Raw genomic sequence first — 26,734 nt, 5'->3', positions numbered from 1 at the left:
TTGAAACCTAATCACTTTGGATAATAAGCTAATACTATCAGGGTAGGTTTAAGGTGAGAACAAACTGTTTTTGACTACACAAAGGGGGTTCGAATTTTCGTATGGCTATATATATATATATATAATCTATTTACGTATTTTCTTATCAAATCATTACATATAAAAATGAGCTCAGTCAGTCAGCTGCAACGTAGGACCAGGCACATATATATCCACACCTCTTTAGCACAACTAGATGAACTCCAAATTCAGTGGTAATGATATATAAAAGAAAGATTGCGTATAAAAATAAAATACAAGAAGAAATAATTAGTTCATGGAAAGAAAAGTGTAAAGCAATTTTAATCTCACTGTTTAAGGATAGACAAATAGTGTATACACCTACATCATTCTGATCGATTATGAACCATGTCATACAGAGTCTCCAACCACTGGTTTCGATGGTAGCGCGAACCCAAACCAAATAGTCTGCATCTGACAACATGGCTCAGACTAGAGGTTAGTGACTTCAAGCACTGATGCCATGTTTTGGTTTGGGACGCCCCTAACTTTCTTCCAACCACCCCCAATACTAGTCAGCATTGCGCGTTGAAGTAATCGGTGTTCAGGCACGTAGCCCAACCATCTCATTCGATGAAGATGAGTGGATATCAAATAAATACATAAATATATAACTATAAATATGAAACAGAAAACACTAGAAAATGTATTATGGATTATTAATGCAAATAACAGTGAAATAAACTTTTCTAAACTTAAATAAGCAATCAGTTTTCAGGATTGAGCTTTAAAACAAATTTTAATTATTTCTCATGGTATCTTTACATAGACTAATGGAAAATTCAGTTATTGTAAAATATAAACCTTATTAAATTCTTTGCAAGTATACTTTTACACATTTCATTCAAATATAGAATACAAAGTTATTGGATATAATTAACAAGACTATATGTCGAATAAATATCATTGGGAATTATTATAGAATTGAAAAATGAGAATATTTGTCTTCTACAATATCTAATGGTTTTCTAAGTTGATATTACTGTAGAAATATTTTTCAGTAGATGATCAATTAAAAATTAATTATAACCATAAAGGTATTACAACCCAGCTTAAGAATTCTTATCCTACTAACAATCAATTCCATATTATTTGAAGTATCATTAAAGTTTCATATTCAGTAGGTTGAAAATACCACTTTCAAACTAATTGAGACACTTATAATTGCATTATCGAAATAAACTATGAGACCAAAATTAATATTCTACCTGGTATAATTGAATAAACATTTGTTTGGCTAAGAAAAATTTCAAATATTAATTAAAATTAGATTTTTTTTCTTGTAATGCAACATTGTATATGCGATATCTAAACTGAACGTTTGTAGATACTACTGCATAATAATAATGCTTACGGACCTACTTTACATCACGTATGTTTCATATTAAATATTGTACAAAGTAATACTGAGTATTTTATCAATGCCTTATCTGTAGTTGTGACTAAGGAACAATATATAACAAATACTTAGTATGAAAAACTTTGTAGAAATTTGTACATCTAAGTTTCAAGGTAATAAACACTTGTCTACATACGTTATAAGCAAACATGGATAATGGTTAGCAGTGGAATCCAGGATGTGCGTTTCGTCCTATTTGGGACTCGTCAGATGCATGTACTTGCATCTCAGAGTTCATGTTCACTCTAGGACTCAAACCCAATACCGTTCGCTTCAAACGCCATCGCGTTATCCACTCAGCTACTGAGTGTTGATAGCCACTTGCTTGTGCAATGGGGTGAAGAGTGAATTCACGTATTTGTTTGTTTGAATCTTCCCATTGATGTTTCCGACTGCAACTGGTCTGTTGCTTATTGGTTATATGTGCATACTATGTGTATTGTGTAATTCACAAGCATTATAAGCAAAGGTGGATTAAAGCTATATCGAGGCAATACGCATAGCATGCACATATAGCCAATAAGAGACTGACCATTCGCAGTCCTAAACATTAATGGGAAGATTCAAACAAATAATACTAAGTGAACTTGTCTACAAACTTTATCTGAAACTATAAGCCATCGGGTTCTTCTCAAAACGAAAAAAAATTCAAATTTATATTACAACCTAAAGTATATATTTCAACTTTCAATCTAATATATTGAATTCAATTAGTTACCATTATATATATATATATATATATATATATATATAAACAAGTAAATTATGTGGATTATTTCATTTTTTATTTATTTAAACATATAAATATTGGTACAAGGAGGCACCAGACATATGTGCGCCATACAAATCAAATGAGATTTGTTTGAGGGCTGTGATACTGCCCAGGTGCCCAAACCGAAGCAGGTAGTTTCCTTAGGGGGCCATACCCGGAGTTTTTGACCAAAAGATCTGATCCACAAGGCAGTGGAGCATCGTAAAGATATGCAGTCCTATGGTAGCCGGTGACCAACGATTGATTCATACGCCATTTGTTCCCTCAGGATACTGGAGTCCATGTGCACCATTGGTTTGGAATGAGGGTTTTCCAACTACCCTAGGTGGACTCACCGTGTCCACCAACCCGGTTAAAGCGTCGGACATCCGCTTTTCATCCTGTCAATTTCGTAAGCACTACGCTGGCTACAAGAAGTCAGTGAGTAGGACTTCCTTGGTAGAGGCTATATACGCGTGGCCGTGTGAGAGTAATTCGAGAGCGAGGGCGAGCCCTCCCCACTCACGGCCGTACCAGATTATTTATAATATAAAATTATATCATTTATTCCTTAGAATAAAATAACATTCTTTTTTTTCTTTTTTTTTAATACAGGATCTTATTTAAAACAATCTAATTCATAAGTTGTGATTGTTATTGTTTTTTTTTATAAAAAAAATCATGCAACCATCATGTATAATAGAAATTCAACCTTCTACACCAATCAATAAAAATAATCAATCAACTGATTTCATTATTGATTATTCAGAAAATTCTATAATCAATAATAATGATCAATTTAATAATAATGATAATGATAATTCATCTATTGAATCAATTAATAATTATTTAAAAATTAAATCATCGAATTCAATCAATAATAATACTACTAATAATAATAATAGTAATATATCAACTAATCAATCAATCAAATTATCAAATAATAAAAAAATTTTTAATAAAAATATTCAATCCAATCATATGACATCATCATGGAGAACACATAAATATGGTAAATATTGTTGGAAAAGTTGGATTACATTTGTACATTTAATTATAGCATTTAGAGCTATTATAGTACGTATTGGTTTTATATGTTTTACATGTACAGCTATTGTAAGTGTTGTAAAGGAGAAACAAGATGGAAGATTTTGGTTATTAACATTAACAATTATACCATTATTAATTGATTTAATTATAGCAATTAATGCATATGTATCTGGAAAATCTGTAACACCAACTATATCTAAATGGTAAGTTATACACTTTATATGTATGTGGATGTATACAATTGAATAGCATAGAGTAGTTTTAGAAAATAATGTTAGTCTTATAAAGGGTCGGATAAAAACAATACGTAGTTCTATCTTGGCATATCTAATTGATAGTGATCATAATGTAGATAAATCGAAATTATTTCGAGTGATCTATCGTATACCTCTATCATTTCCCAACGGAGTTCGTTCCCGTTTCCTTTATATAGAAGAAGCCATAGGAATTCGTACATTTCACCCCAATTTATGTGTACAAAAGAAATTTGTAACCCCCTTATCCCTTCGATGGTCGGACATAACAAATGACATTATTATTATTATTAAATTTTATTTTTAATTTTGTTATCATTTGTTTGTAATTTTCCGCCTCTTTCCGTTTGTATTCTTCACTATCTAATTATTTACACATTTCTTATTACGTAATCATTTTAATGCTTTGTGATGACTATTCTAAGTCTATTTACCCACGTTGGACCTCTTATTTCCAATGCTTAACTATTGATAAGACTTGTTATCGTAACTGAATATTCTTACTACTATCAGTACAGTTGTCTTCCCACTATCAACTTGTACTTTTAACTATTGTGCTTGGTGACATATTCTATTTCATTATGATTATTGACTCAGATTGCCTTGATTGGTCTAATATTTTCCTATAAATATTCATGTATATATCAGAGTAAAGCCTGATGACGATCTAATTGAAGACGATTGTTCGCTTACATGTATTGCTATAAAACTCAGTCATGACAAAAATATTTAATAAATTGTAGTATATAAATTTCAACTGGAAACTTTTATCTACACCATAAGTCGTTTTGCTGTTATTATTTAAACAACAACAACAACGTTGTTAGGTACAATGATAATGATAATACGATAGTTTTAATGTAAATGCTTTGAAGTAAATTTATTTTATTCAGATCATAAAAGATATAAGCATAACAGAAATTAACTTTAGTTAAATTAATATAATATCCACAAAAAACTCCTGATATTATTCACCATATGCTCAATAGTGACTGGCTTCAAGAGGTATTTCTTGGAGTTATAGTGAAAAGCAGTGACCAGTGGAGTTCAACCAGGTTTATTGTGAGATAGTAACTCATTGAAGACAGTTGTGGATGTGTCGCTCAATTTCGTGAATTGTTTGAAGTTAGATATTAACACCATTGGATGTCGGCCGGCTCAGTGGTCTAGAGGTTAAGCGTTCGCGTTCGAGAGTGATAGGTCCTGGGTTCGAATCTTACGAGGTGGGATCGTAGATGCACAGTACTGAGGAGTCTCATATTACAATGTAACGACCGTCCAGTGATTACAGGTTTTCCATGGTGGTCTAGCTTTAATTAACTCATAAATTCGACTATTAAAAAGAACTATCTTTAAAGTATAGTCTTCACTTAAAAAGGAATAAACCTCGAATTCTCCATGAATTAGTTAATAATGAGTAAAGTAAGTTAATAATTTTCACGGTAAGGATCCATAATAGTGATTGTCAGATGATTGTTTATAAAAATGTAAAAGGTGTAATACTTAATTATACGTAATAAAATGCAAAGATACTTGGAAAGGAAAACTGACAAAAATGTATGAGATAATAAAAATAATCCCATTTTTTATATTTACAGTTGAAGAGTATTATTTTTTAAATAGGCTTCTAGTTTGGAAATTTATTTACTTACTTATGAACATTGGAATCTAACGTTTTCGTCACTGTTTTCATTTAATACTAAATAACGAAATGATTACTCATTAGAAAAACCTATGTGTTCATTGAATTTCTGTAAGTACCAAGAATGATCAACTTTATAGAACATATATCTATAAGCTTAATCATATTTTATAGGAAATGACTAATTAGTAATGTAGTATGAACCGATTTTACACAAATAAAAACTCTAACCATGGCTTCGATGGGTTATTGCCTATCAGTTGAAAAAACTATGACATACAAACTCATCCTAATGGCTACAGTTTGTCTATATTCTTCAACTCTTAAAATAACTTCAACGGATTTATAGTTCTCACATTGTTCCTCGTTGGTGTCAGATATTTTATACCAGAACTAGGGAATTAGAGATAGAGTATTCCTCCCGAATTGATATCGGTTTTAACGTAATCATGCTGTGTCATATGGATAAATAGATTTCACTCAAAAATTACAAGAGGCGTTACGTGGTTGGTGTGTCTATAGTATATAGTGCCATCAAGTTAACGATTATTTCATAACTAAGGGTTTCAGTTTATGAATTGGGGATAGAGTACATTTGCCAGTTGTACACAATTAAATTAGACAGAATTGCTCATTCGGTACACATAACCCCATCATTTTTACTTTTCGGTTACAATAATAATTTTTTGCAAATTTTTTAGGTTTTAAACGGTATACAAAGGTATTTCTACTTATCTTTATACGTGATACTTCAATTTCACACGAAAACCTTAAAGTCGTGATCTCCATTCTAATTAACGCATTCTTGAAGTATTCATTCAATATATATTCTAGGAGACATTTAGGTGTGTTTTTTGAATTGAGATAATTTATGTATTCTATCAATTTGTATTTTCAGATTTTGTAAACTTTATTTACTTGTTCAAAGATTTTCGTACTCATTACATTTATGAAGTCAGTATTGATCAGAATGTGTTGGTAATAAGTAACCTTCTAATTCTAGAAAACAAATTAAAGTCACTTTGTGGTACGTCGGAACATTTGAACTTCAAAATGTTCTGTCATCCATGATATTTAGATGACCTACAACTCAACTGATTTCACGTCCTTAAAGACATGTCTTTAGGTATCTTTTCGAAACTAATAAATACATAACCGGGTAACATGAAATTCTCTTTCGAGCATAAAAATGAACATTATGAAATATTACATCCAAACGGCTTAGCTAGGGAATTTTTTCTAAATAGAACTCCTAATCCGATCATTTACTGTAGATCGATACACTGGGACCTGTACATAGACTATAATCCCACACATTCATTCAGCCCTGAAATTTCACTTGTACTATATTTATTCAAAAGAGCTACTAAACGCGTTGCTTTAATCTTTTAACGAAAGAAAGACAAAAATACAACAGATATTTTAAAGTTTAATAAATGGCAATTCGTTATTGATGAAAAAATTGAATAAAAGATTATGGTTGGTACTTTAGTTTCGTATTCGTGCTATGGTATCACAGAAGGACAACAAAAAATTCTCTAAAAGCCAACATAGAGTTAAAGCACTCTATGGAAAAACAAGAACTCTTGTAGACGCTTTAATTTGAATAGAGAGAAAAATCCTATTTCTGCATATACACAGAATTGAATCTACAAAATACGTTGTTTGTAATAGAACTTCGTTAATAATAAAGAGTATTGTTGTATAATTGTGACAAGTTCATAGGTACGCCTAAGCTACACAAAAATGTAGCTTAAAAAATCTTGTAGAATTCGGTATTTTACTAATCAAATGGACGACACCAAAAATGATGTATTCAATAATCAATAAATCAATATTAAAAATAAAAAAGAAACTTTATTAAGCTACAAAAATGTAAGTAACTTTGAAAATTATCATATTTAAATGAAAATAAATTCACTTGATATTGTTTACTTGTATGTTCCCATTGATGTTTAGGACTGCAATTGGTCAGTCTCTTGTTGACATATGTGCATCCTGTGCGGATTGCCCAGATATTACTTTAATTCACAAGTATTATAAGTAAAGATGAAGGGTACCTAGCAGTAGAGTCCAGGACATGCGTTTCATTCTATACCAAATGAATTTAAACTTCATCCTATTGCACAAGCAAGTTAGTATCAGCACTAAGTAGCTAAATGTAGAATGCGATGGCGTTTGAAGCGAACGGTATTAGGTTCGAGTCCCAGAACTATGTGATGTGGGGACATCTAGATGACGACTCCCACGTAGGACAAAACGCACATCCTGGATTCCACTGCTAGCCACTATCCATCTTTGCTTTAAATGAAAGTAATCTAGAAAATTTATAAATAATGGTTATAAGTTATTTTTGATGATAAACATTAATATAATATTTAAAATAAATAGATGATATCATAGAAATGTATTCACTGAAGTGATATTTGTAATGTTACATGAAAGATTTCTGCAAAATACATTTTTTTTATGTTCTATAAAACATGTTGACTATAAGTAGCACAAACGTCATGTCCATTATTTGATTTTCAAAAACTATTTCTTATTTTTTTTTCAAAAAAAACAAATTATTGTGTAACTTACAGACAAGACAAAATTATGTTATGTGTATACAATTTGATCTACTGAACGTATGATTGAATTTTTTTTACCGGACTATTAATTCATTAGGGAAAATAACTTTATCCGATAAATATATAGCCAAAGAGGTTCTTATGGATATTATAGTGATTTTAAATAGTTGAGATCATAACTCGATTAAAGCTAGACCACTATGGACGAAATAACCGTCCAAATGCTTCCAGGCTTTTTACGGTGATCTAGCTTCAATTGATTCAGGATCTCAACTATTAAAATGTATATCCATTTAAACATTTTTTTACTTTTTACATTTAAATATGTAAAATGTAGTTCAAATTGTTATATTCAATTTCATCAGTAATCTCAATTCATTAAATAACTATCTATGATAGGAAAAGATAGATAGTGGCTAGCAGTGGAATCCAGGACGCGCGATTCGTCCTATTTGGGACTAGTCAGCTGGATGTGCCTGCATCTCAGAGTTGAAGTTCACTCTGGGAATCGAACCCAGTATCTTTCGCTTCAAACGCCATCGCGTTATCCACTCATCCATCTTTTTTTATAATGCTTGTGAATTGAGGCTATATCGAGGGAATACGCACAGTATGTACATATGCCAATTAGAGACTGACCAGTTGCAGTCCTAAACATCAATGGGAAGATATATTCAAACAAACAATACTACGTATACTATCTATGATAGTTTAAAGATTAGAAGTTAATTCACTTATAATCAGTTAGTTGCAAGTACAAATTTTAATTTTTCTCAATTAACTAATTTCATATTTTTGTATTATTCAATTATTTGCGTAAAAAGATAAATCAACAATTTTCTAAACATATGTTCAATATAATACATTAATATATTTCAGATCAAAAGATAGTTGTTGCCTACCTTAAAATTGTCTATTACATCTGTTATCTATTGAGATATATTTATTAGCAATATTTCCTATATTACTTCTTGTTTTTTATATTAATTGCTGTATGGAAACCAAATAATTTAATATAAAGATAATTATTCGATATAATCAGACAGGAAGCACTGGACGGCCGTTTCGTCCTATTGTGGGACACCTCAGCAGTGCGCATCCACGATCCCGCCTCGCGAGATTTGAACCCAGGACCTATCAGTCTCGCGTGTGAGCGCTTAACCACTAGACCACTGAGCCGGCATCCAAAATACATAATCAATAACAATTAGCTTCATTTGGTATTGTTTACTTGAATTTTCTCATTGTTGTTTAGGACAACATTTGATCAGTATGCACATATGACCGTTAAGAAATTGATCAATTACAGTCCTAGAACATCATGGTAAGATTTCAGTAAACAATAGCAAACGGAGTTAACTTCATCCTATTGCACAAGCAAGTGGCTATCAGGAGTCATTAGCTAAGTGAATAACGCGATTGCGTTTGAAGCGAAAGGTACTGGGTTTGAGTCACAAAGTGAACATGAATTCTATGATGCCGGTACGTCTAGCTGACAAGTCCCCTATAGGACGAAACGTGCATCCTGTATTCCACTGCTAGTCACTATCCATCTTTGCTGAATATCAATTATCATTCACTAAATTGTTGATACACACTTTTCTAGTAAGAAAAAAGTCATTTCAAACTATCGGATATTTTATTAAATAGTGACTGTAAAGGGATATTATTATCTAACTACTCTCATTTTTAACTAAAAGTTCCTGGAGAAATAAATTAGTGTTATAGTTAGTTCTCAATTTATTTGTTAAAAAAACGTTGATTATGCTTTATCTATCCCATGATATGTTTTATTAAAAAGCAACTGAATAGCAAAATAATTTTTGAGATCTTCAAATGAGATCGAATCCAGAATTATATACCTTACATGTCACAAGAAACATATGGACCTTTGAATCAGCATATATTACACTCTCTTCATCTCTTCCTTTGTATATATATAGCATGGATGGATTCCAACTAAGTGAAAACTGCATATCTACAATAAAATTGTTAATTAGTTTCCTTTCAGCTTCCCTAATTTTCTAAATAACAGTAGTTAATGAAGAAAATCAAGAAATGGGCTTTTTTTGAAAAAATTTAACCCTTATAGTTAGAATGTGAATATGCATATATATATATATCCCTTTGATAAAGGAACAATAGGACGAAACGGCCGTCCGGTGCTTCCAGGTTTTCCATGGTGGTCTAGCTTCAATTGACTCATGATCTCAACTATATATGATTGAAGTTGCGTCAATTGTAGACTGAAGCTTGTTTCGAAGAAATGTCAAGTACTATTCAATGTTCACGATTGATTGATCACTGGGTGGTGATCAATGCCATGCGTGTCAGGTCCTTCTTAGTGCTGATCGAGTGCTATCGATCAAGTTGCAATGTGGCTACCAGTCTAGGTGGCTCGACACTGCGCGCACTATATATTGAGATATGATGGTGGTTAGAGGTGGCCAACAGGAAACCCTGGACCCGGGAAGAAGGACTTGACACGCGTGACATTGATCACCACCCAGTGATCAATCAATTGTGATTACATCTCAGTCCTACAGGAGGTCGGTCGCGGCCCAAATAGCTGAGTGGCACGGGATCGAATCCGTCAGGGAGCACCAGTTCTCTCAAGATTACAGGTACACCTTGCTTACAAGTGCCAAGTAGCACGAAACCCGGGTCCAGGGTTTCCTGTTGACCACCTCCAACCACCATCTTACTACTCAATGTTGCCATAAACAACTATTTCTTCTGTAATTTTGCTTATGAGTTAAATTATTTTATGCCTGAAATCACTATTTCATTAAATATATGAATATTTCAATAGTGTAATAAGAAGACAAAGATTATCCGAACTAATGTAGTTTATCAAAGGGACTAATTACTTTAAATATGAATATTTATGATGTATATGTTTTTTGTAATTCATTTAGTTATTCTAAATTTACACTAATTAAAATGAAAAAAATAATAATAATCAGGTTAATGGGTTCATTACTAACAATCATAAATAGTTGACATGAAATTAACCTATTGAGTAACTTTTTTAATGTTATCTATTAGTTATTTATTATATATACAAATTAATTGTATTTTATTCCTTATCTGACATAAGGAATCACTCTAATCATAATTTGATATATATAATAACTGAACAAACATACGCACAACACAACCCACACAATACATGTGCAACTAAACACTGAAAAATATTTTTCTGTAGTTTTGATGCAATTTTGTTCACGGAGCTAGATACTTCCGCGCCTACTTCATGCTGAAGTGAGATCTTTAGTTATTCTATAACAACTTGTCCTAATAGTGTTGTTTATGACTGACAATTTCGATAGATTTTTTTTCACTCGTTCTTGGATGAATGTTTGTTTGTCTACCAAAAAAGATCAGTCATAAATTAGATCATCAGGACAAATTAGTAAAGCTCTTGTGGAATAAATGAAAACCTCATCTAAGCATGAAGCAGGCGTAGAAGATGCGCCCCAAAACAGACCGTGTAAACCTCTAGCCTAACGAGCAGCAGATATTCTCCATCACTTTTTGTCATAAAATATTCTTGGGAAAACCATTTCATTAACTATCCATAATGAAAAATATCCAGATTTTGAAGTTTTCATATTGTTATTAGGTTCAATATTTTTTAAACAATATAAACTTATATATAGTTTTTACTGTTCATATCCTAGGTAATTCAGAAGGGCACAACTTGCCATATTCACAATGGTCTATTTTCAATTTAATTGAGATATAATCAATAATTTAAAATAGTTTCATGATTACGAATTTTTTCAAAGTATATTCTTCAATGTACAAATTGTTTTGTTTATTCAGTTTTCTTGATCTTGTATGAATCAACATCTATATCTGTACGAATACGCTGATTTTATGCAGACTTTATTATGCTTTAGAATTCGAAACCATGTTATTTCTGACTCTTAGTAGATTCGATAACATTATTAAATGATGTAGCTTAGGTCAACCGAACAGATATTATAAATAAATAATATATTTGTAATATCCTAATGAGTAGAAAAATGAGATTTTTTGACGCTTCGTGACTCAGTGTAAGCCACTTCTTCAGAGAATAAATAACCAAATCAAAATTAATCCAAGTTTAAATAGTACAACAGAACAAAAATAATATTAAGTGATTTTCAACGACTACCAAATTGATTTCAAAAATATCAAAAAATTACAAAGAGGCTTTTCCATTTACAAATAAAAAAGAGAGTAGCTGAAGCTTTCCGTATAATCCTTAATCCTACTTCTCTAAATAGAAAAGGAGGCATTTACATTCATTTTACTTGGACTATATATCCCAGCCACCTAGTCTGATATCATATACAATTCACGCTATTACCTTACAAATTGAACTCTATCCTTTCTCACCATAAAAGTCACACAATTTTCATCCTTAACAGTGCACATATACGTACACGCAAATTTACATACATGTTGCTTATGAATCACGTTGACCGAAGTGACATGACATTGATTTCTTCAGATTCATTCATCACTTAATATTCTTATTGTTCCATTGTACTATTTAAACTTGGATTAATATCGATTTGGTTATTTGTTCTCTGAAGAAGTGGCTTACACTGAGTCACGAAGCGTCAGAAAATCTCATTTTTCTAATCATTATATATATATATAATTACCCAATTTATTCGAAATTACCAAATCAAAACTTGGTAATGATACCTACTAACACATATTGGTTTACAGACCAGTTGTTTCTAATGTTTACAAAAGATACCTATTCTTAGATTTTAATGATTTCCTGAAAAAACTATCCATAAGACTAAAGATTATCAGTTATAATAATCTGACTAATGTTGTAATGAAGAAATGTTAACTTGTTTTTCCATTCCGCCTTCAACACAAACTATTTATATAATACAAATAAGAACAATAAATTAGAAAGTGAAAAATCAACCAATATTAAATACATTTTGACCCAATATCCTTATTAACTATGAGGAAATTAGTTTCAGCCCACAGTTACAATTCATGAAAATTAAACTCTTAACTTGAAACATGCTGTTGCTGATGTGAGATCAGAATGATATAGGTACTTAACATTTATCTTTCTGGTTCAAGAATTAGAAGATGAACGGTGCATTTAAATAGTTTAATATATCTCTTTTGCATGGCAACAAGCCTAAAATCATTTTATATTAACTGTGCATCACTTTAATATGAAGTCATACAAAACTAAATCTGTTAAACATATACACTTATTTATTTCAACTACCGCTGATGTTAGGTAACTATGCGTTTTCATTGCAAATTTGAACGGCTATCATGAAATATCGATTCAATTGAAGTATGCTAACTGCTATAAATTCACTAATTACTGAACTGTTAATTTAATCTGTTAATAGTTGAAGAAGAATGGCTCAAAACAGATATCATTATTGTAATTTGATTATAACCGTTTTAAATTCAGTCCTTCATATTCTATACTTGTTTTAATAAAGATTATATTTCAATAAACGAACATTCTACCTACTCAATTTTTTACGTTTTTTTATTGAAATAAAATTGTTTGATATTTCATGCTGTGCATTTTACTAAAGCATCATACATCTCTTTGTAATATTGTCGTAGTGAGATTCCTTTGAAATAATCCCTGTTTCATATATCGTTCGTGCTAATATCCGTTATTAAAGAAATCCTAATGGTGTATAAATTTCACAAGACAATACGAAGTGGTGACTTCAATTTACCATTATACAATGAAAACTGATAAACCACTGAGTACACGAAGTATATGCGAACAAAACTTTAAACACGAATAGGATTTAAGAAGGACATAAGCATGTATATAAGCAAGTGAATAAGTCATCGAATGATCTAAGTAACTAACATTTAATCTAATACTGGAATGTATATGTCAGATGTAGAACGTGATCAAGCATACATGATCAATCAAGCAAGGCAGTAACAGCGAAAAAATAAGGGCAAATTATTATCGTCAAAATGACAATGTCTGTTGAGTAAGTTAACAAAAGTGTTTGATAAGTTCACACGTGTACATACCCAGGTATAGGTGAGGGTACTATTATGTCTACAAATTACTTTTCTACTCGAGAAGTAGTGATAAAAATATATATTCCCAGAATTATTTTACTTGTAAAAAAAACTCATTTGTATTACATAATACGTTCAAAATGATGGTAATAAATTGATTATTCTCATTGTTTCCAGTATCAACTGTAGATTCATGATTAAACGAAATGTCAGATCCAGTTGTTTTCAAAATGTACTAGACTGAATATTCCATGATCAATTACTTCTAATTTCAAGCTTAAGATTGTAACTTACATTTATTCTATTGTTATTATTGTTGTGGTGATTTTTGTGAATGGATTCATTGAGTTGGATAGCCCACAAATGCCCTGGTGCAGCCGAGAGTGAGAAGGAGCCACCCTCCCTCTCGAAATACTCTCACATGGCCACGCGTATTTAGCCTCTACCAAGGAAGTCCTACTCACTGCCTTCTCGTGGTGGGGTTGTTGTTTACAAAATTGAGAGGACGAAAAGCGAATGTCCGACGCTTTAACCAGGTTGGTGGACACGGAATGTTCACCTAGGGGAGTTGGAAAACCCTCATTCCAAACCAATGGTGCACATGGGCTCCGTTTTCCTGAGGGAACAAATGGCGTATGAATCAATCGTTGGTCACCGGCTACCATAGGACTGCATCTCCTCACGATGCTCCACTGCCTTGTGGATCAGATCTTTTGGTCAAAGACTCCGGGTATGGCCCCTTAAGAAAACCACATGCTTCAGTTTGGGTACCTGAGCAGTATCACAGCCCTCACACAAACCAAATGAGATCTATGTGGCGCATATATATCTAGTGCCTCCTTGTATCAATATTTATGTGTTTAAATAATAATAATACAAAATTTATTCTTTCATTTTCTTTCGGACAAGGAAAGGTAGTTTATTTGTTAATGGATTATACGTGGGATTATTAAGTTATAATTCCTAACTAGTATTTAAGGCTCCTTACTTAAATAATATTTACTCTTATATATATACAACACTGTTTAAACTGAGTATATGAATCAGTACTTAGTTACTGAATTAGATAAATACAAATGTAGAAAACACATAATAATATCAAGATTCAACATTCAAAGTGTCTTTCCATTCTATTATTTTACCAATCATATGGTAGTCAAATCTTCCTTGTTTTATTAATTAAAGAATGAAATATTTTGATTCTTATTTTTTTTTAAAAAAATAGACATAGATATTCTGGTTAGAAATTATAAGTCACGTATAGTGTTACGTATTATATAAACAACGTCGTGGGTTTTATTTTGACTATTTTGACATTGAACAAATACACTCTATTTTGATTAGTTATTCCATGAATACACACTTGTAGAAGACATTTATCATAATTTAACCATGTGATGATATGATTAGTTGACAGAATTGTTTATTTAGTTGATTCTTTTGTCACTAAAATGAATTTATACTGTTTCTTTGTTGTTGTTGTTGAGTAACATATAACTGTTTTGACTCCACTATATGTTTTCATTTAAAATATATAAAATGTTTTATAACTAAGACGTATGTTGGCCCAAACTATTTGTAATTTTCCGTCTCTTTCCGTTTATATTCTTCACTATCTAATTATTTACACAGTTCTTATTACGTAATCATTTTAATGTTTTGTGATCACTAATCTAAGTCTATTTACCCACGTTGGACCTCTTATTTCCAATGTTGAACGATTGATAAGACTTTTGTTATCGTAATTGAATATTCTTACTACTATCAGTACAGTTGTCTTCCCACTATCAACTTGTACTTTTAACTATTATGCTCGGTGACGTATTCTATTTCATTATGATTATTGACTCAAATAGCCTTGATTAGTCTAACATTTTCGTATAAATATTCATGTATATATCAGAGTAAAGCCTGATGACGATCTCATTGAAAGCAATTGTTCGCTTACATGTGTTGTTCTAATTTTCACAATGGGAACTTTAACACTTACTTTGTAAAATTGATTAGTTTGGTGGAAACAAAAATTCGAAAAAAATGGTCTTTATTACATTTGATAAATCATGTGTATTTTTTCAATATTGTTTAAAATAAAAGTAGAGTCAAATACTCTGTTTGATTCACCGATGTTTGTTGTTTAACTATATAAAGAGAGAAATTATTATGTGTAGCTCAATTATTTGTAAATGGTGCTTTGGAAAAACGCGTGATAAATAGTTTTATCAATTTAGTAAATGATACCTCACAATTTGAGTTATTGATATAGGTAGTTATAGTTATATAATATATCCTTGTGGGCCAGGGTAATTTTGCATTGGTTTACCCATCCCACTTACACGACAGTCGAATTGATTACTGTTAGCAATGGCGACATGTCTAACAATGTTCCAGTGACAATGACTCATGAGAACACTGAAAAGCAACCACCAGTATGAATGAACTCGGTTAACCAGAAAACCAATTTTGCAAATGAATAGTCAGCAAAACTTTCCAAAGTAATGCCGAACCATCCAAAACTTCAATGGCGAACCTCCAGTCTCATATGAGACCTTCAGCTCTACATGGCAATATAGCTTATACTGCATACAACACATGTGTAGGGTAGTGAACGAAATAGCCCAGTCTGAAGCGTTAGGACATAAAGAACTCTTAAAACCTGTTGTTTCGTGTCGGAATACTATTACAAGACCACCAAGATCGTTTTCATCATATTTGCGAAATTTTCATGTTTTCCGAATTTTCAGACCCTGAGTTAGGGTTAGTATCCCTTATCGATATAGATATTTTAACAAAAAAACCGTTCACTTACTTTGAATTTGGTTTGTAAAGTGTATTTATCTACAGTTAAGTATTTTAAAATTTAATAGTTGAATTCATTAGTCGATTTAAGCTAGACCACCATGGAAAACTTGGAAGCACTGGACAGCCATTTCGTCCTGTTATGGGACTTCTCAGCAGTGCGCATTCACTATCCTGCTCGCCGGATCGACTTATGAATTCAACTATTAAATTACTACAATCTCCACAAAGCCCCCTTTCTGATAATGTTTTAAAACTCTTTAGGTCATTTGTGATTGGTGGGATTACAAATTTTTATTATTAACACATCCGCGAATGATTGACCGGATTGAGCTTAGCTGAATAGAAACAGAGGCGAACGAATGAAGGAGATTTCTTTGCAGTGGTCTATATATAGTAAACTGACCTAGAATGGTAGCTATACGAAGTTCCATAGCTGGGTCCCATTGAGTTCAAGAAGAAACTTGATTCACCCTTTATCCTCGAGGATTAGACAAACATGTTCTAAATACACAACATATTACGAACTAATTCAACTTTGACAAATACTTATCAGAAATGGTTATCCAGCTAAATTCTTCGGTAAGAACTTAACACCAAGACAGCATCCTGAAAAAGCACATCAGTTTGGAAGTAAACATTTTATGAACATCGAATTTATAGAAAATACTGCTGCCAAACTATTAAATAAACAGATTTCAAAATCTCTGGATAAAACGTTCTATCCATCTAAGCTCAGTACTGTTTTCTCAATCAAGACTATCATTCACGGATGTGTTAAAGATAAACTTTTGCTTTGGGCAACATCGATGTGTATCTTTATATTTAATTGCTCCTTTGGGGCAGGTTACATTGGTCGCACGAAGTGATCAGTTTTTAAGATTGGAGTTAGACATAAACACCTTCGGATGCCGGCCCGCTCAGTGGTCTATCAGTTAAGTGCTCTGGAGTGAGACTGGTGGGTCCTGAGTTCGAATCTCGCGAGACGAGGCCGTGGATGCTCATTGCTGAGGAGTCCCATAAAAGGACGAAACGGCCGTCCAGTGCTTCCAAGTATTCACTGGTGATCTAGCTTCAATTGACTCACGCTTTCAACTATGAAAATACTAAATCTCCACAAAACCCCTTCTGATTATAATATTATTATCGTTACCATTATTAAAAAGTTCAAATTTACTGTAGACAATTGTGCGTAAACCAAACACTTATAGTAGAATATCGCTTTGTTAACATGTATATGACATTGAAGACTGCTTAAAGCATTTTACGGTTACTTTCTGAGTTAAGGTAGACTCAATAATCTAAGTTTTATTAAAATAACTATGATTATTATTTACTCATAACATTTCCAAAGCTTTGGTAAAATAATTCAACTGACACATAGTTTCAGAACATGATTTATTAGTAAACACTGAATAATACATAGAATACCCAGATTACATCGTTTATCTACAAACATAAGATCTCTTCAATTTTTTACTCCGTAATCTGATAATGTCATAGACTTTATTTTTAAAGTTCCCATCTGTGATGTATTTTTAATTTAACTTCAAAATAAGTCTGAAATCTTGAAAGTAACGAGTAGTAAATATTTGTATAAATTGGTTGTTTTGAAGGTTGATCTTTTTTATTATTTCTATTCTCTGTGGCGATAATTGTTTTTCACATATTGTTTACACAGCGGTAAAAATATGTTTGCATTTAGAATGAATTGAATATCCAGATTTTATGAATAGTCTGGGTGAAAGACGTATTTAGCTGATAAAAACATCATGGAGAAGTTATTCAGTAAATCGGATGACTAACAGGATAGTTATAAAGTTCACAAATTTATCTAGGAAATAAATGAAAACATATTATTCATAGAATAAATAGCAAATGCCTGTTGGATTATGTACGACAGAATTGCTAATGAATGTATTAAATGCAAGATTTATATTTTTGATTAAGGGTAGTTTTAAAATTGTTTATTTCATAGATGACCAAAGTAAAGAAAAAATAATTAAACTTTTCTGGAATTATAAATATGTGGACTCCTGTGATTCCTGCTTTCTGTTGAAGTAAGAAGTTCAATGGAAATCCACAGATACATAGACAGTCTCCATATCAGTTTGACGTTCAATGCCACTTATGCATAAATAAGAGGAACATCTTGGTGATATTGTCGTTCTAAACAAACACTAAGGGTGATGAGGGATGCTCGTGATCATAGATCAGCTATAACTAATTCTTTGAAGGACAGCAAAATCCGTGATTGTTTAAAGAGTTGATTTCGACAGATCGTGTTTATACCATAAAATCATTACTGAGTGTCTGGGCTTAGTGTTTGTGTCAATGTATTCCCTAATTTATGATTTCTGAACTTCAGTTTTAATAAAGTTTGCTTAAGAGACCGTTGATAATTTAGCTCTAAATTTTGTTCTACTTCCGCAATGTAGATTACCCCATAAAAGAATATACAGTATTTTTAAAATAAATAATACACTTTAGTGATGCATATTTTGTTTAGTGTGAATGTTATGAAAATATCATGGAAAAGAACTTGGGAAAACGAATAATAGACGATTTCAAAGAAGATTAAATACAAAAAAGTAACTAATACATGGGTGATAAAATGAATAAGTATTCTATCAATTGGGTTCCAAATCTTTACCGTCAGTTTAGAAAATCTTGAAACCAGAATATAATCATAAATTCACTTGATGTTGTTTGCTTGCATCTTCCCAACAATGTTTAGGACTGCAGTAGATCAATATCCCATCGGCATATGTGCATCTTGTGCGAATTGTCTCGATAATGCCTGAAGTCATAGGCTTTATAAACAAAGATGGATGGCAGCTAGCAGTGAAATCCAGGACGTTTGTTTCGTCCTATTTGGAAGTCGTCAGTTGGATGTACCTGCATCTCATATAATCAGTTTAACAATTATGTTTAACCATAATCATAATCTTTTGAACGAGAACACAGGGGCCAGGTGCCAGGTTTTTAACGTCTGACTTGTATTACATACTGTAGGGAACAAGAACACAAGTGGGGACAATAGAATGTACTTCAATACAAAGTTACAGAACATTTTAGCAAAATCTCAGAACCATACAATAAATACCTTTGTAAAAATGTCAATCAATTGTTTCAGATTTCATTGTTCCTTCGTTTCCATATCAATCACTTTCTGTTCTCGATCTCTTTTCTTTGATCTTCTTAACATTCTGCTGCCATGTATTTCATTTTCGATTGGTGATACATACTACTTATATCTATTGACATCAGTAGCACACACCACAATACCACTCATGTCAATTTTTTAAACATTTTAATAATACTCTATGAAGCTACATTTATTCTTGGGAAGTTTTGTTTCAATAATACAAGGAATATTTTTACAATATATTATTAATTTAAAATGTAAGTTTACTTGTTAAATTGTCGAAGCAAATGATCGTGAAATGTATTGAAGACCAAGGTTGTTTTTTTAAAAATAACCTTTACTTATAATCTGAACTAAACTGCATAGTTGAAAAGTAAGATTCGATTATATAATTTAGAAAAAAAAGATTTCTAATAGTTTTTATAAACAAATATTGTATCAGAAGGGGGTTGTGTGGAGATTTTAATAATTTTATATAGTTGAAATCATGAGTAAATTAAAGCTAGATCACCATGGAGAACCTGGAAGCACTGGACGGCCATTTCATCCTATTGTGGTTAAGCGCTCACGCACGAGACTGATAGGTCCTGTGTTCGAATCTCGCGAGGCAGGATCGTGGATGCGCACTGCTGGGGAGTCCCACAATTAGACGAAACAGCCGTCCAGTGCTTTCATATTTTCCATGGTGGTCTAGCTTCAATTGACTAATGATTTCAACTATATAAAATATTATATCGATCAAAAATAACTAACTCAGTGTTTATTTTAATTTAACTCTAATTAATCACCATAGTAACTATTTTTTCCTCTGAAACATCTACATAATAATCTTTTTGATGAATGGTAATCAAGTATCAGTGTAAATAAACAATCATGTAAATATTTTCTTCTTATGAATAAATGTATACATAAACAACTTGATCTAATCTTTCAATAATATACATTCATAAATTTTACTATATGAATAGTACATATAAGAAGTAAGTATTTTTCTATAGGTATTTTCTTCATAATCAGATATCACTACACAATAGGTAAATAAGGAATAACTATACATGTATGAGATTGAATTCATAAAATCTAATGTATTTAGTATAATTTACATTCCCATATGTCATATAGAAAGATAATTGACTAAAAACTGTTCGTATTACCTATATGAGGAAAGAAAATACCTTTTTGTTATTATATAACTTAACTTTTAAAGAAACTATGTGTAACTATGTGTTGACCTTGAACTTTGATTTATATACATCTTATATTTGTTAAATGTTCATTTTAATTGTTTTTTTTTGTTAAACGCTAAAAGCAATTGATCTTTGTGTATAGTACTTTTTTATTATTATTTTCTTTTTAGTTAACATTTAACTACAACCAAGTATTGTAATTAGGTAATAACCTATACTTATATAATGTAAGATTATAATTGACATTCTGTCAATTTATTTTAAAGTTAACCATGTTTTTATTTAAATGCTAAGTAATAATAATATTTGTTTTGGTTATTTTGTTTTCTATAGATTAATCTATTTAATTGGATATTTACACTATTGAAATCTATAGATTTGTTGTGAAACCAAAATGAATATCAGAAGGGGTTTTTTGAGGAGATTTAGTATTTTCATAGTTGAAAGCGTGAGTTAATTGAAACTAGATCACCAGTGAATACTTGGAAGCACTGGACGGCCGTTTCGTCCTATTATGGGACTCCTTAGCAGTGCACATCCACGACCTCGCCTCGCGAGATTCGAACTCAGGACTTACCAGTCTCGCTCCAGAGCACTTAACTAATAGACCACTGAGCGGGCCGGCATCCGATGGTGTTTATGACCAACTTCAACCAATCCCCGAAGTTGGGCAACTATTCACCAATTGTCTTCAGTGAGGAGTCCCACAATAGGACGAAACAGCCGTACAGTGCTTCCAGGTTTTCCTTGGTTGTCTAGCTTCAATTGACTCACGCCTTCAACTATGATATATATATATATATATATATATATATAGAGAGAGAGAGAGAGAGAGAATATTAAATGCAGTTTCCAATGATAATTCATTGGTATTTTTTTGATTTAAAGTCATATTAGAAAGTAATCTATTAGCTTATCTTCTCATTTGTCTAAATTGTCAATTTCAACTAGTGATTTGTTTGAATATTCAACATTGAAATGAAGTATGAATAGTTGTATAGTTGTATAGAATATGAACTATATATGATGGAAAATCATCCGGGAAACAATTAAATAATGTTATGTCATAATAATTTTCCTCTAAGTCTGTAATCACTTAAACGTTTTTGATAATTCTGAGTGGTAAAAACATTCTAGATTTTAAAATGACCAAAGTAATTTTATTTCACATCAATAGCTACCATACAAAAGTTGTCAGATATTTGGATATAAATATACGTATCACTGTTGAGATTCTTTTTTTGTTGTTGTTGATAATTCTCTGGTATAAAATGAGGGTAATATAAAGTGTAGATTATATATATTATCAACTTTGATAAGCATAATATCCTCATTACTCAGAGTTGTTTGTATTTATTGAGTATTTGATCAAATCAGTCAGTTCTACTTTTAAAAAACTTCTAGCAGCTTGTATAAAGTGTGTTTTATTTAACCAGCCAAGAAGTCATAATACTTCAAAAGATCATTCTGATATTCAGTAGTATATAAAAAAAATACTCTTTGATTTGTTAGTTTTTTGAATCCAGTTTAATCAGTAAATAGATTTCGTCTCTTACGGACAGTGAATGATAAACTATTAAAACCGAAACTGAAAAAGTATCGACAGCTGAACGTTGGTACTTACTGTTTTAAATTCATTAATTCCTTTGATTTGACCTGAAAGTAATGAATATGATCTTTCATGAAAGAGTCCTAATCATTGACAAAATTGTTGATCAATATTTCCTTTAGTTTTTTTTAAGTTTTCAGTTGATGTTATTTTAGTAATCGAAACCATCTTTAAGTCACGTATATAATATTTATCCCAATAACATGTATTTCTAGCTTAACAGAACATATCTGACTAAATTTATTAGATAAAGAAAGAAACAAAGAACTGATATTAGGACTAATAGTTGGGAGCATTTTATGTATACAAGTAAGAAGTTTATTGAAATCTTCCTTGCACCTTTTGCTAAATGAAGCATAAAAATAGTATAATTAGCTATCCAAATACTAATGCACCATTATTACACAAAGTTATAACTAACCAGTAATTCTGAAATTTAGTTTTGTCTAGTATTGTGATGTGGTCTACTTATATCCATATAAGTAGCATATGGTGATGGTCAGACATAGAATGTATTTTGGTAGAAGATCGATAAGGAACGAACAGGAATGAAGCGCAATCGGTACGGAAATGCATGAACAATGAAATACAGACTGATATTTGCAGAACGAACAGTTAAGATTGAGATAATTGATTGTTATTTTGCAAATTGACTGTTTACTGTATGGTTATCAGAATTTAGTGAGATAGTCTGTAAGTTTGTACTTAAGTACATTCGATTGTCCCCATCCGTATTTTGTTCACTGCATTTGGTCTCGCTGCCAACGAGAAGGGGGAAGGGTGCCATTCTGTGGATGCCGCTGCGGGTCTGTAGTTGAGGTGTTTTGTTCACTACAGTATTTAACAAGAGACTTTATTATGATAATCTTCTGTTCAATTGTTTTATAAATAAATTTAGTTTACTAACTTGATTTCATTATGACACATAAGTAAGTTAGGTAATTATACATAAGTGATGTTTAAGTCACAATGATTCAGACTAATATCCATTTAAATTTAATTAAGAAATTATCCAGAGATTTTTTTCATATTTTGAATTAAGGTTTTACACTAGCTGAAGAATCATAGAAAGTCAGAAATCTTACTCAACAACAGTTTCGCAATGATTTAGAGCTCATCAACAGTTTACACTTTTGATCACACATGAATTCAGGCATGAAACTTTCAACTTATGTAGCAAACCAAGGACGTTTAAGCGGTTAAATATGCATTAACTGGAGTTTATTTTGTTATTTTCTTTGATTAAGATTGGTCAATATCGAGAAGTTAAATGTCGTATCAGGCGCTATGCAATCTGCATAGTACCTTCCTGAAGTTATACTGACTTTAATATAGGTCGTTGAAAATCTGTTTAGGTAAAATATCTACCCTAATACAAACTTAAAACATGACTTCACTAAAGTTATGTAGCTTCATTTGGAAAAATAATGTGAAATACGCTGAAAGACATCTAATTAGATCTTTTTTTAAAAATGAATAAAGTGAAGAAATCACATTTAGTCAAATAAATTATTCTGTTGTATGACCTTTCTTTATTCCGAGAGAGATTCTCATAAACCTTATACGTTTTGACAGAATCTATCACCTTTCGCTTTATCGTAAAATGTGTTTATTGATCCCTGCTCCCTTCACAAATAATATTGATACCTAGGGAAAAAGGTTTTTGGGATAGTTGTATCATTGTGTACCAGGAAAAATTCAAATAAGGGTTATGTCTATCTCTAATATAAAGGCTGGAGGACATTGAAACAATCGGAACATAATACATAATTTGCATCATGCTTCTGCACTTTATAAATAATTTTGGAGCACTTTCAACAACATAATTGCAATTAACAAGTACAAATTTCAGGCTATTATATCAAATTTTTGTTGTGTCCTGATTGTCCTAATTAAGACACCCCAACCATTTCACTTGACAGGACACTAGATATCCTTTGTAATCTGATTGTAGTTGGCTGATAGTGGGTGATTTTAAAGATTGTTCTTTATGCGTAGTGGTGTTGTAGGACATCGTGTTCAGAACATCCCACGGTTATGGTCTTGGTATACCCATCGAAGTAAGCAAAGTTTTTTTCACCCAAGTAGATAAGTCTTCAAGTTCTGTGACTTTGTGAACTAATTATTCATTTTTCTGTGATTAATTGAATTATTTAATGTATACTACCAGGTAGACAATGCTGTTCAAAGAACCTGTGTGTTTTTGCATATTTAAATTTGTTATAAAATGATGTGTCCGGCTGACTGTTCACTATTTTGTTGTTAGTAGTTTTATTTGTAACAAGTTCGTAGATCCTTATATTATTAGTTAAGTATGAGTCAGGCAAATCTGCTTAGATTAACAATTTTTTCCTGAGGACTTCTGATACTGATCAAACTAAATAAGGTCAGTGAGACTCAAACTGGCATCCAAATGATTGAATGTCGAGTACGTAAACCAAGTCATCATTTTTCGAATTCCATACAGTATACTGAATAATATCGTGTTAAATTCAGTACATTTGTTTGAGATTATGCATACATCTATCTATCTATTAATGTTTCTGTCGACTAACATATTCTTCCCCTTTTTTCTTTATATTAGGTTTTCACTGTGCAATTTCACTTATCTCATTTGTGCTTGTCCACCTATATGGATTATTGAGTTACATCATATGGATCAAGTGAACAATGCATCTGCTTTATTTGAGTTGATGGCAACTAAAAATCATACTCCAATCATTACAGTTCCAGCATGGATAAATAAAGTACCATCAATAATATCACGTGAAAATGTATGTGCCAATATTAGATTTTCTTTTGTTTTGTTTATTGATGGTGATGAGATCTACACAAATCTTTTAGGAATATTAGGTTGTTTAAATAAGATAATGAAACTCAGTAAATTAGCATAGATGAGTGTACACAATTTTTCACAACACTTTTCGTGTGGTGATACTGAATAGCTTGCTAACCTGAGGTAGATGGTAAGTGTTAGAAAATATGATGATGGTTTCAGGCAGCAGATCAAGTCCTAGGCATTTAGAATAACATGGATCAATTTAGATGTATTAAATTACTTGTTAACCTAATCATGCGAAGAAAATCTTTCACTTTATATAACCTTAACAGAAAATAAGTATTTGAGATAGTGTTTCACTAATGTTTCACCTAAGAAATTCAGTTAGTCACGAAATACATGTGTTTATGTAAATGATATTATTGGAATAATGGACGAGACTATAATTTATGGCCGAACCAATCAGGTATAAGATAACAGGTCTCGGATTTTGGCGCGAAATTCACCCATCCATTTGGTTAAATAGAGTTTTGGCATTATAACTGATATCAGTTCGTGATGAAAACCCTAAATCTAGTTTCTATCCTTGACTATCAACTCTAAATCATAGTTCTAATTCTTCACACTGGTTTATAACCCTCATTCGATCCTAGTTATTAGGTGGACACTCTAATGTTCAGTTTGGCGTCACTTAAAGGTCATCGATAAATTATGGTCTCACCAAATGGTAATTTATGGAAATTGTTCAATTTGATGTTTATTTTAGACAGCTATTTCGGAAAGCTTTAGAACACTTCATTAGCCCACATTAATAAGTTCACACGGAATCTAATTTTAATACGTTTCTCATTGAAACTTGATTTCACCAGCTGTTCCGTTGATGAATATATATATATAAATTCAGCTAACCGCTGTGTTTTAAATAATCGTGTTTGTGAATTGGAAATTAAGACAAAAACAAACAAAAAATTATGTTATTGAACATTTAGGAGACGCAGAAGAACAGTGAACAGTTGTTTTAAGCAGTTGATTCATATATACGTTTCCTTTTCAACATAAAGATCTTAATAAGAAGATTGATTACTATAAGTAACATTCATTTAAAGCAAAGATGGATAGTGACTAGCAGTGGAATCCAGTTTGACGCGCGTTTCGTCCTATTTGGGACTCGTCAGCTGGATATATCTGCATCTCAGAGTTGATGTTCACTCTGAAACTCGAACCCAGTACCTTTCTCTTCAAACGCCATCGCGTTATCCACTCAGCTATTGAGTCCTGGTAGCCACTTGCTTATGCAATGGGGTGAAGTTTAAATTCACTTAGTATTGTTTGTTTAAATATTCCCATTGATGTTTAGGACTGCAACTGGGTTAGAGTTCCAGAGTGAATATCAACTCTGAGATTCAGGTACATCCAGCTGACCAGTCCCAAATAGGACGAAACGCGCGTCAAA

General features: G+C 31.7%; 1 protein-coding gene across 1 annotated transcript in view; it reads left to right on the top strand.

The window, feature by feature from the left end:
* Positions 1 to 26,734, top strand: part of Smp_026670 (hypothetical protein) — a gene marked incomplete at both ends in the record, with an annotated part of 47,519 nt that overhangs the window by 6,064 nt on the left and 14,721 nt on the right. Inside the window, 2 exons of the mRNA XM_018790816.1 lie at positions 3,271 to 3,463; positions 25,087 to 25,276. Of these exons, the coding sequence (XP_018645838.1) occupies positions 3,271 to 3,463; positions 25,087 to 25,276 (383 nt within the window). The remainder of the gene's footprint in view (positions 1 to 3,270; positions 3,464 to 25,086; positions 25,277 to 26,734) is intronic.

This window comes from Schistosoma mansoni, assembly GCF_000237925.1.
Source record: "Schistosoma mansoni, WGS project CABG00000000 data, supercontig 0013, strain Puerto Rico, whole genome shotgun sequence".
Taxonomy (NCBI): Eukaryota; Metazoa; Platyhelminthes; class Trematoda; order Strigeidida; family Schistosomatidae; genus Schistosoma; species Schistosoma mansoni.
The sequence above is the reverse complement of the archived record's forward strand: the minus strand, read 5'-3'. Positions and strand labels throughout refer to the sequence as shown.